Here is a 12,502-nt window from a genome sequence, read left to right on the forward strand (position 1 = left end):
TTAATATTATTTTGTTTGTTTGGCTTTGCATGGCAAATGGCACATTCCTCATCACTCATAAATTACAATATATTGACAAAAATAAAGTGATTAGATTACCCTAAGTTTTAACAACCAAAGACACGTCTCCTTTGTGCAATTAATTCCAGGAAGAAGCTGTCTGTATCCAACTGAATAGCGTGATCTTGTGGCTTTAATTAGGAATTGGATTCTCTCCGAGGTAAACCATCGGATCCTCCGGACCCACTTACACGGATCATTGGATTTTAATCCAACGGCTACAAACAAGGAGTTCTTCTAAAAGTTATAATAATTGTAGCCGTTGAATCAAAATTCAATTATTCAACGGCCCGTGTTATTGAGTTAGGAGGATCCCGAGGATTTGCCTCGGAGAGCATCCAATTCCCTTTAATTAACTTATACTTAACCTATACTTGATGTTTCCTGTTTTACCAAAGTCAGAATTATTATTTTATAATCTTAAGAAAAATATGCCGTTGGTAATGCTACGTGATTATAATTAATATTTGAAGGTATAATCTAATGATCTTCTGAGTCGGAAATGCAATACGATGTTATCAACTCTTTAGTTCACCATTTAAAAAATTATTATGCAATAGATAACTGAATTATAAATCAATTAAATGTTTGATTAATATTGTCAATGAATCAGGTTAATTAAATAATATGATTTATTTATTTTATAAAAAAAAGTTATTAGATGATTAAACGATTTTGAAGTTTGCTAGCTTTTTACAGAGCTAATAACTTTTTTCTTAGAGCCGAAAAAATTGAAATCAGAAAGTTACTTCCACATTAGGTTTGAGTCGTTTGACTTTAGGCTGTTACCTGAAAGGGAAGTGCAGGTCCCCGATCTGCCCGATCTGCTTTAGTGGTTATGGGAACCGGCAGAGAAAAACGTCCAGAGAGTTACTATTCTACAGTTATTTCAGCAACACATCAGAACGTCATTCTCCAAAAACGTCCGACTTCACGGGTGTCGTGTGACTGAGAGTGTTTGAATTCCAAATCTTTGGAACAGAGTATGATTCTCTATTTCTCTCTCCTGCTATTTCCATTTAGCTTTCTTCTACTTCTCTCATATTTTGTTTTATTTTTTTTTATTTTTTTTAGAAAAAAAATTAAAGTAAAACATTGACGTAATTTAATCATAACGGTTCAAATAAAAAAGAAAAGAAGGAGAGGGACTACGAGGGGAATAACTTTTTTCCTCTGTATTTGATGACGTGTGAAAAAGACGTGGCCTTGATGCGCGTGAGGATTGGGGATGTAAGATCTATCTCTGAATATAGTGTTGGGGGTTCAGAAAGCAATGAGGGGCAAGTGGGTCGGCTAAAAGTGGAGCATTGATACGGACAATCTTAGCCAATGTTCCCTGCACTCCTTGTCCCATCCCCGCCCTTCACCGCCTTCTTGTCCCCCCATCCCTGCCTAATTAGTCCCTCCACAATCCCATTCACTCCCTCCCTCACTCCGTATATATATTAAAGCAAGAAACCCAGACCCCTTGAACCCCAGACTCTCTCTCTATAACTCATAATTTATTGGTAATCTTTTGTTTGTTCTTGTTGGATTGGATTACATGATATGGAGCTTCAACTTGGTCTCGCTCTTCCAAGCACCCCTCCTCCTCCTTCTCCGCCAATCAAGGGCTTCGACTTGAACAGCTTTGTTTACGAAGCTAGGGTTTGTGGTAGTATTAATGACAACTACAAGAAACGCAGCTTTGCGCAAGCTTTTGATGATGGCGAGCACGACAAGACTAGTTCTACTACTAGTGCAACGGCCGTGCCTCGAACGCTGCCTTTGTTGCTTTGGAACAAGCAATCTAACAACGACGGTGACGAGGAGGAGGACGACAACAACCCTAATAAACGCCAACACTGCAACTCCCGCTTTACCGTTGTCATCAAGTAATAATCTATATCTCTTTCTTCAATGTCAGCTTCTCTCTCTAATTCAAAGTTTTCATCTTTACAAAATGATATATATTTTAAATAACTTTAATTTAAAAATTAAAAATTCGAGCTTTAAGTGTGAGAGTCAAGGACAGTTGATCAAGTGTCTCTTGATCAATTTACTTAACGCACATTTATCTCTTTAATTAATCTCCAGTTTTGATATAAAAAAAAAATTGTTCAAAAAAGGTTCATAACCATAAATTAATAATTTGGTCCATGTTATTTGGTTTGGTATAGAAATGATGGAGATGGATTGGTGGGGTGGCCGCCCATTAAGTCATGGAGAAAGGAGATTTGCTTCCACCACCACCACAACGACCGTGGTGGTGGTAATGGAACGGTGAGAAATATTAACGGCTGTGGTGGCGGTGGAAGATCAGGTTCATCATCAAACTCAAACCAGTACTACAACAATTCTACATTCGTTAAGGTGAAAATGGAGGGAGTGGGAATAGCAAGAAAGATTGACTTGAGCCTCCACCAATCTTTCCAGACACTCACAGACACCTTGATGGACATGTTTGACAAATGTAAGTACTTCAGAGCGCCACGCATGATTGACGGGTCACTATTTTCGAGTTTAAGTTTTAACAATTTCCACGTGTGGAATTCTTTGCGAAACAGGTCAGATGGATTCGAACAACTATAAGCTCACTTATCAAGACAGAGAGGGAGACTGGCTATTAGCTCAAGATGTTCCTTGGAGGTTCGATTAATCAACTAATTAAACAATATTTATTTAAGTATTATACATTGATGAGATTATTTAACGTATAGGGTTTTGTAACTTCTGTTCAACTAGCCAGTGATTAAGAAACTGATCATGTTTTAATTTTGGCTATGCAGAAGTTTCATCCGGTCGGTGCAGCGTCTGAACTTGCTTAAGAGAAGTGATTAATGGGAGTGACAGGAGCATTGTCAATGGGTCATCGAGATTTGACTAAACAATTTGCTCTAGCTAGTTTTAATAGGCCCATGAGACCTGTTGCAGATGATTTTTTGAACGACTGCTATGTATAATAATATGGAATTATAATATAGAACATCCTAATCAGTTCAGTTGTATAACATATGAATCACCTAAAATTTCCCCAACAATAGTAAAATTAATGTTTTATATCTTATAGCTAAATGTCCATATAACTTACATATTTTTTCTTATACGAACAATGTTAGAGAAAGGGAATTGAACACGCACTTTAAACTTAAAAAAATATGTTCTAAATCATTTGAGTTACATGACTATGACTAGAGGTGGGCAAACGAGCAGAGGACCTGAGGGTCGGGGCAGGTAATCACAGTCCCGACGAGCAGAGGACCTGAGGGTCGGGGCAGGTAATCACAGTTCGGGACGGGTCCAATTTTTTTAAAGGACAAACGGGCCGAGGTGGGTCCAAATCTTTAGACCCACAGGGTCCCGGACCGGCCCGTTTTTATAATGCTATGGATGGCACTGCTGGGGGAATAGAAATTGGGCCTGTTTCTACTTCGATTTCAAACCGGCCCGTTTCTATAACTAAACAAAATGAAACCATCCCAGGCTTCCAGAGTCTTCTCCCTTCTTCAATTTCAAATCGAAACCCACCACTCACTCTCTGCAAGTCCAGCAAACTTCTTCATGTCTCTCCTTTCTCTCTCACCCCTAATTCAAACATCATCAAACTTCTTCAGATCCCTCCATTTCTGACCGTGATATGCTCTGTCTCTCCCTTGATTTTATCGAACTCACTCAGATGGACGAAGATGGGGCATGGGTCCAAATCAAAGAAGACGGCCGGACAGCAGAAAGAGAGGGGGGACTGAAAGGGGTGGAGCTGAGAGATTGAGTTGGCAAGAACAGAAGTACTGAACGTGTACAAAGCTTTGCTATGAGCGACACGGAAGTCGTTCACCGAAGACGTGACGATGCTGAACGGCGCGACGACGAAGGTCCGCAAGAGGTTTGAAGAGAGCAGGCACTCAGACACGGAGATCCGGAGTCTCCTAGAATAGGCAGGCGAGGCCTCCTATTTCATCAGCAAAATGATCGTCCAGGGCAAGCTCAATTGTCGCTAGGCATTTGGGTTTTGTGTCAAAGGAAGACATACTTGAATGACGTCATTGCCTTCTGTTGGACCTGTTAACCCAGCCCGAACTGCCCGTTTCAAATAGGTTAGGTTATGTCTGATTCCCAACTTCAGAAATTTCAATACCCGGCCCGTCCCACCCCGTTTCATTTTAAAGCAAGTCCGGTCCAATCCCTTCAAATTTGGGCCCAGCCCGGCCTGTGCCCACCCTAACTATGACTGTCATGATCCACTATCGAACTGTCTTCCAACAAAAAATATGATTAGTGCCATGTATACATTAATTTTTACCTCTTACATATGGATTTAGATCCCATCTGGATTCAAATTGTGTGGATTTTAGGAATCCTCGCATTTTAGTCATTCCTCGTGCATCGTGTTGTCATAAATTATTTGATTTTTTTAATATAAAATTAAACATAAATAGTACCTGATGAAAACTTATCGCACGATGTACGATGAACGGTTAGGATGTGGGAATCCCTAAGGCAGATTCAAAAAATATGGATTAGGTGTGGGGCTCACTCTACATTCGAACCGTCTATTTTGTAAGTCTCAATTCATAGATTATCCTTACAAAAATTTAATTCAATCTGAAACTATTTGCCTATTTAATTATCAAGATAAAATTTCATTGTTTCTTATATAACAAAGTATTCGTTAATTTCTTTGAACTCAATCAAATGTCTTATACATTTCCGATTTGGCTAATATTTTGTAAGGATGATCTATAAGGTGCAAATTGAATATAGACGGTTCGTATCGTTAAAGTTTGATGTGATGTGAACCCTACAACTAATCCCCATTTTTATAAAAATAAAATAAAATAAAATGGAGATCCCATCTCTTAAAGGTTTTCTTTATATATAGAGGGATAGGATCAAGGGACAAACATCTTGACAAATATTTTAACATTTCTTATGAGCCTTTAGATTTTATAACATCTAATAGTCCTAATTAAGAGTGATGTAAAGACTTTTAATCATTAAATAATATAGTTGATGAAGTAGATTATTAACTAATATAATAAATAACCAAATAAAGATTAAAACTTAAAATGACTAAAAACTAGGAATTTCGCTAAAAAGGTAAAAACCCTAAAGCCTATTTGACTCTTGTGAACTCGCACCCAAAGTCTTGATTGGGCTTGTGAACTCGCATCCAAAGTCTTGTGAACTCGCATCCCTAAACCTAGACCCGGTAATTTCTGACACGACACGAAAACAACGGGTTTCAGGTCAACACGATAACTTATCTGGTCATTATCAGGTGACCCGTTAAGAATCCGTTAATAACGGGTTCTTAACGGGTATACACGTGGGTAACACGTAGGTAACCCGTTTCGACCTGTTAATAAAAAAATTATTTTGATAATTTTAAAGTTTAATTACTAAAAGATTTATTATAAAATACAATAGCCATATTAATATATACAATATATTCTATATTAAATATATAGTTTTGTATTATTATTCTATATAAGTTTAAAAAAAAAAGGTTTTAGTCGTTATTTATTTTTATTATGAGAGTTCCTTATTATCATTACTAGGATAAATTTTACTTAACATGTTGTTGTAGTATCCCACATCGACGACGTGAGGGCTGTCCTTGGGCCTTATATGTATTCGCTCGCATGTACTCTTGAGAGACGCGTTTTGGAGCTGCGGCTTGCAAAAACAAATCCGTGAGTGGGGTCGGACCGGTGCGCCGGGTTCCACCACAAAGCGGACAATATCTCTGCGGAGGAAGGCGTGGTATACTGTTTGGTATCAGAGCCAGACTCACGGCCGTTCGGTGTGCCGACGAGGACGTCGGTCTTCCTCCGCAGAGATATTGTCCGCTTTGTGGTGGAACCCGGCGCACCGGTCCGACCCCACTCACGGGTTTGTTTTTGCAAGCCGCAGCTCCAAAACGCGTGTCTGAAGAGTACATGCGAGTGAATACATATAAGGCCTAAGGACAGCCCTCACGTCGTCGATGTGGGATACTACAATCCACCCCCCTTAGGGAGACCGACGTCCTCGTCGGCACACCGAACGGCCGTGAGTCTGGCTCTGATACCAAACAGTATACCACGCCTTCCTCCGCAGAGATATTGTCCGCTTTGTGGTGGAACCCGGCGCACCGGTCCGACCCCACTCACGGATTTGTTTTTGCAAGCCGCAGCTCCAAAACGCGTCTCTGAAGAGTACATGCGAGCGAATACATATAAGGCCCAAGGACAGCCCTCACGTCGTCGATGTGGGATACTACAATCCACCCCCCTTAGGGAGACCGACGTCCTCGTCGGCACACCGAACGGCCGTGAGTCTGGCTCTGATACCAAACAGTATACCACGCCTTCCTCCGCAGAGATATTGTCCGCTTTGTGGTGGAACCCGGCGCACCGGTCCGACCCCACTCACGGGTTTGTTTTTGCAAGCCGCAGCTCCAAAACGCGTCTCTGAAGAGTACATGCGAGCGAATACATATAAGGCCCAAGGACAGCCCTCACGTCGTCGATGTGGGATACTACAATCCACCCCCCTTAAGGAGACCGACGTCCTCGTCGGCACACCGAACGGCCGTGAGTCTGGCTCTGATACCAAACAGTATTCCACGCCTTCCTCCGCAGAGATATTGTCCGCTTTGTGGTGGAACCCGGCGCACCGGTCTGACCCCACTCACGGATTTGTTTTTGCAAGCCGCAGCTCCAAAACGCGTCTCTGAAGAGTACATGCGAGCGAATACATATAAGGCCCAAGGACAGCCCTCACGTCGTCGATGTGGGATACTACAATCCACCCCCCTTAGGGAGACCGACGTCCTCGTCGGCACACCGAACGGCCGTGAGTCTGGCTCTGATACCAAACAGTATACCACGCCTTCCTCCGCAGAGATATTGTCCGCTTTGTGGTGGAACCCGGCGCACCGGTCCGACCCCACTCACGGATTTGTTTTTGCAAGCCGTAGCTCCAAAACGCGTCTCTCAAAAGTACATGCGAGCGAATACATATAAGGCCCAAGGACAGCCCTCACGTCGTCGATGTGGGATACTACATTGTTGTCCAAAATTAAAATAAACTAATATAGTATTTGTATAGACAAGGACTAAGAAGACATACATACAAGTATGAAAAATGTGAAAGAATATATAAACACTCGTGATTCATCATTATTCCTCAACGAGTAGATAATGGTTACACTTACATTATCGTTTAGATTTTTAAAATCCTCCAAACCTTCACGAATAATGTTTTTTATTTTAGGGCAATATTAATAAAATTAATAATAATTATTGTAGAAGTGTAAAAAATGTATAAAAAAAATATACAATCACTCATAGTGACAAACTTTACAACTTTCATGAATGGGTCAGCTTCGAAATCCAACACTATAATTCATAAACCTTACATTTATATTTAACCGTCGATTGCTATTTACGCTTTATTCTTCTTATTGAATTTCATTTTTTAAATTTTCTTTTTTGAAAACATGATCATCTGACGGATGTAAGAAGATGAACGGTTCAGATCTTTGATATCACGTTTTGATATTTACGGTTAACTGAAATATAAGTCGATGTCATATAATTTGTAGAAACTTTATAAACATCGATCAATATTTTCACTAACCGTAGAACTCTAAATATAATATCAACAATTCAAACCGTTCATCTTCTTGCATCCTCTAATAGATCAAGTTTTCAAAAAACAAAATCTGAAAAAACAAAATTTGATAAGAGCAATGAAGCGTAAATGTAAACAACAATCAACGGTTAAATTTTGATCTATGATTTATATGATTATAGTGGCGAATTTTGAAGTTAAGCTCTTTATGAAAGTTGTAAAGTTTGTCATTACGAGCATTTATATATTTTTTTACACTTCTACATTAATTAAAAAAGTATTAAAGACTTTAGGTAAGTAAAATATACTTAAAAGAAAATTGCGTTTTTATGTTTTGGATGTGACAATATGATATGTATGTACTTATTTAGTATTATGTTTTTCATTTGATTATTTATTGGTTTAAAATATATTTTCTTTAACGGGTAACGGATCGGGTCATATTACCTGTTAATATTATTGGGTCGATTTTGGGTCAGGTCATTTTACCCGTTTATTTTAACGGGTATTACACGACACGACCCATTAAGATATTGAGTATGACACGAACACGAAAAACACGACACGAATGTCAGGTCTACCTAAACCCTATATATGTATATATGTATATATTTAGTGGGCTTGAGTGTGCCAATGTCACATCCCGGCCCGGGGCGGACCACTTCCCGAGCCCACTCCACCACCATAGCACGATATTGTCCGTTTTGGGCCCCGACTACGCCCTCATGGTTTTGTTTATGGGAACTCACACGAGAATTTCCCAGTGGATCACCCATCATGGGATTGTTCTCGCGCGCTACTCGCTTAACTTCGGAGTTCCAATGGAATCCGAAGCCAGTGAGCTTCCAAAAGGTCTCGTGCTAGGTAAGGATGAGAATATACATTTAAGAATCACTCATCTGGGCAATGTGAGATGTTACAGCCAAGCTCTTGTTGGGCTTAATTGTGAAGCCTTTCCCCATTCGACCACCAATAAATGTTGGGCTCAAGTCTTCACCCGATGTGATTTTGGCAACTCCCATTTTTCTTATGCACTCTTTTTATTTTTATTTTTTATTTTTCTAATAGTTGGTTTACATAAGTTAAAAGAGAACAGTCAAGAAACGGAGGAATGCACAAAGAGAAAACGGAACGTGAAAATCGTTACCGATCATTATTCAACGCAACAGCACATTCAATGTTCGTTTGATACTAGTTGAAATTTACCTATTAATTAGTTATTGGCGTAAAGTTTTTTGTTTCAATATTTTCGAAAAGAATTGTTATTAGTATTTCAAATGGTCATCTTGCATTCTCGATTCTTCAATAAGAAAGAGCACATTGATAAACTTTTGTTTACCGGGTCAATCCACCATTTGCAGACAAATATAAAATTTTAAAATACATTATATTAGGGTGCCGTCTTTGTGAGTGAAAAGAAGTCACTCCATTTGCGTGTTGGAAAGATCAAGAGCAAGACAATGAAAACAACTATGGGTCGTTCAAAACAAGGGCAAATGTGTCATTTCAACGCAAGTCACATCCATCTTGCGTGGGCTCCGGTAGGATATCCGTAATAAATGGAAATGCATTCTTTTCGGATTTCTTTCTCTTAATTTTCCAAATTAGAAAATTTATGTCGTTGAAAATTGATTTACCAATTACGAACAGAAACCTACTTTAAAAGTTATAATAACTTCAATCATTGAATCAAATTTTAACGCTATAGATTCTTTAATTTGATGGATTAGAAGGAAGAGATCATTTCCCCAGTAAATGGCCACGTTGGGCCGATTATTCCAAAGCTTCTTGAATCTGCCACTATTGCGAGTGCCAGCATTCACCTACTCACCGTCTCACCTACGCTCAAACCATCTTGTTCGAAACGCACCAATGAAAAATTGCCACGTTTCTCACAACTTACACGTGTAAGTCGTTAACTCAAACTGTACGAGGTTGCATCTGTAGACGATCCCCCCCCCGGTGATCAGGTTCTGCGCTCCTCCTATCTTCCTATCTTCCCTCCAAGCTTGTCCCTCTCTCTCTCTCTCTCTCTCTCTCTCTCTAGGATTCTCCGCCTTCTCTTTATCTCTTACGGCGGTAATGCGCGCGCGGCGGCCAACTATTGTTCCTCACCCAGTCAGCCCCTGCAACTCCAGCAAGGTCAGATTTTGATTTCTTCTTAAAGTAGCACACATATTCAATTCAAGCGATATTCTAGTCGAATCTAATTTTACGAGGATGAGAATTCGAACTTTGGTACCTAAAGTAGCACACATATTTAGTCAACTTGGCTACGCCCTAGTCTGCAAATTTTCGTTTGACTTTTAAATTGAGTAAATTTCACATCCTCAATCCATGAACGTAATTAGTAGAAAATTATCTATCTTTGCTCTTGGTGATGTTGTGCTATCTCTCTATGAATAATGGTGGGAAGAGACAATAAACTGAGCGTTTGAGGCAAGCAAAGTATGTTTGGTGCTTGCATAGATTTTTCTAGGCTTCAAATAGTGTGTAGGGTTTAGGGTGTTAACTTAAAACTCCTTGGATGAGTAAGGATGTTGAGATCCGCGGCTATAATTCCAGCAGAAAGGCCCCTTTGATTGAGTCTGCGATCACCGTACTTAGATGAATAAACTTCTTTCGGTTTTTGGTCTCCTAAGTTAGATGTGCAGAATAAGATTACCCCTTGAGGCTGTTATTTCGGTTTCTTACCAGGCAGGGAATGCTCAACCTACACCTTATTAATTCCCGTCTTTTGCTATGAGCATTCTGAAAGAAAACTTCAAAACCCTTCCTAATCTCAACCAACTTTTGGATCTTTCAAAAGCTGGTGCATTGTCCCTAACATCAACGTCGTTTCTGAAACAAGTGAGTTCTACTTGGATTCGTGATTGTTGTAGGGATCTTCTAGTTTCTCCATGCCTTTTTTTTTTTTTAACTTCCTATATAACAACGTTTCAAAACTATTGATTATATTTTTATTCTATGTCCATATCTGCTAAAAGCAGAGTTGCTCATTTTTCTTGTGCTTTAGTGAGAGTAAGATTAAATTGAAGCGTGACTTTACGATATGCTCCTTACCTTTCTGGCATTTGCCAAAATCCGGTTTGAAATAACTGTCATTGAATTTCTATGCCAAGTGCATTACTGCATTTTATCAGGATGGCTTCTTATTTTCGCATCTAATCTACATATTAATTTCATGCAGGTGATCCAAGATTGTTTGAGCAATGATCATGTTGGTAGTTAAGTTGGGAAAGACATGTTAAGTATTACCCCTCTTGACCCCTCTTGATAATTATTCTTCGAGGCATGGCAATGCGATCTCCCCACTCTCCTTCCAGAAGAAGACCACCTAAGTTCTTTTGCTTGATACTGTTGATAGTTGCGCCTACATGTATTTTTGGACTCTTCACAAATTACCAGAAAATTTTGTATTTCTTCCGACCACTTTGGGACAAGCCGCCAGCCCCTTTCATACGACTCCCACACTACTACGCTGAAAATGTCACCATGGACCATCTTTGCCGCCTTCATGGCTGGTCCATACGGGATGAACCCCGCCGTGTTTTCGATGGCATCATCTTCAGCAATGAGTTGGACATGCTTGATATTAGGTGGAATGAGCTTTATCCATATGTCACAAAATTGGTAATCTTCGAGGCAAATACCACTTTTACTGGCATCCCGAAACCTCTCTATTTTGCTTCAAATCGTGGCAGATTTGCCTTTGCCGAGGATAAAATCATCCACGATGTCTTTCCTGGTGTAATTGTCCCACGAGGATCACATGCAGACCCCTTTGATCTTGAGAAAAAGCAACGTATAGCTATGAATGCTTTACTTCGGCGTGCTGGGATTTCCAATGGCGATATATTGATAATGTCAGATACTGATGAGATACCAAGCCCACATACTGTGAAATTGCTGCAGTGGTGTGACGGGATTCCACCTAAAATGCATCTTGAGCTGAAGCACTACATGTATTCGTTTGAGTTCCCGGTGGACTATAGTAGCTGGCGGGCGACAGCCCACATCTATGGCCCTCGTACCTTGTATCAGCATTCACGACAGACAAACTACTTATTTTCTGATGCAGGATGGCATTGCAGTTTTTGCTTCCGGCGGATTGAAGATTTTGTGTTTAAGATGACAGCTTACAGCCACGCGGACCGCGTGAAGCGCAGAGAATTTCTTGACCATTCAAGAATTCAGAAACTCATATGTAGAGGAGATGATCTTTTCGACATGTTACCTGAAGAGTACTCGTTCAAGGAGTTGATCAAGAAGATGGGAGCGATACCCCGTTCGACTTCCGCGGTTCATCTTCCTTCTTACTTGTTAAAGAATGTAGACAAGTTTAGGTTCCTTCTCCCTGGAGGCTGTTTAAGGTCACAGGGTTGAAAGGTTTCGTAGGTAATACTAACTTTAAGCAATATATTATTCTGATTTTAGCTTTCTATGTGCACCGGTAACTTGCTAGTAAAGGATACACCATTGCAAAGCAATTATTCTGATTTTAGCTTTTATAAGATTTGATTTTGTTTCTAATATTCATGTTTGGGCTGCGGAGGGTCGTTATTTGGTCATCCTTTGTGTTATTTTGGGAGTGCTTTTTTCGTTTTGAATACGCTGGTCTACTCAGTAGAACGGGAAATGAATGGTCATAATTAAATTGATGAAATACTATTTTTACTTGCTTGCCATTCTAATGGATATAAAGCCGGACTATGTCATTGTGCCAACTATTGAAAAGTTTCCCATGAAACAGGTGTAAAGGAAACCCAACTTTGCAAAAGTTATCGTGAAAGCGAAACTATCACAGAATCCATCAAGATGCATGGATGGCTAGATGGAAAAGCAA

General features: G+C 39.8%; 2 protein-coding genes across 2 annotated transcripts; both read left to right on the top strand.

The window, feature by feature from the left end:
- Positions 1–1,328: 1,328 nt before the first annotated feature.
- On the top strand, positions 1,329–3,106 carry LOC103400395 (auxin-responsive protein IAA20-like). Its single transcript, XM_008339039.4, has 4 exons — positions 1,329–1,934; positions 2,220–2,512; positions 2,607–2,688; positions 2,829–3,106. Exons 1-4 carry the CDS (start codon positions 1,609–1,611, stop codon positions 2,878–2,880), a joined length of 753 nt encoding a protein of 250 aa, XP_008337261.3. The 5' UTR covers positions 1,329–1,608; the 3' UTR covers positions 2,881–3,106.
- A 6,508-nt stretch (positions 3,107–9,614) lies between these two features.
- On the top strand, positions 9,615–12,189 carry LOC103431468 (uncharacterized). The gene is made up of 2 exons (XM_008369624.4): positions 9,615–9,798; positions 10,847–12,189. The coding sequence occupies exon 2, from the start codon at positions 10,951–10,953 to the stop codon at positions 12,040–12,042; it is 1,092 nt and encodes a 363-aa protein (XP_008367846.3). The 5' UTR covers positions 9,615–9,798; positions 10,847–10,950; the 3' UTR covers positions 12,043–12,189.
- Positions 12,190–12,502: the final 313 nt, after the last annotated feature.

The sequence above is a fragment of the Malus domestica genome, chromosome 15, assembly GCF_042453785.1.
Source record: "Malus domestica chromosome 15, GDT2T_hap1".
Taxonomy (NCBI): Eukaryota; Viridiplantae; Streptophyta; class Magnoliopsida; order Rosales; family Rosaceae; genus Malus; species Malus domestica.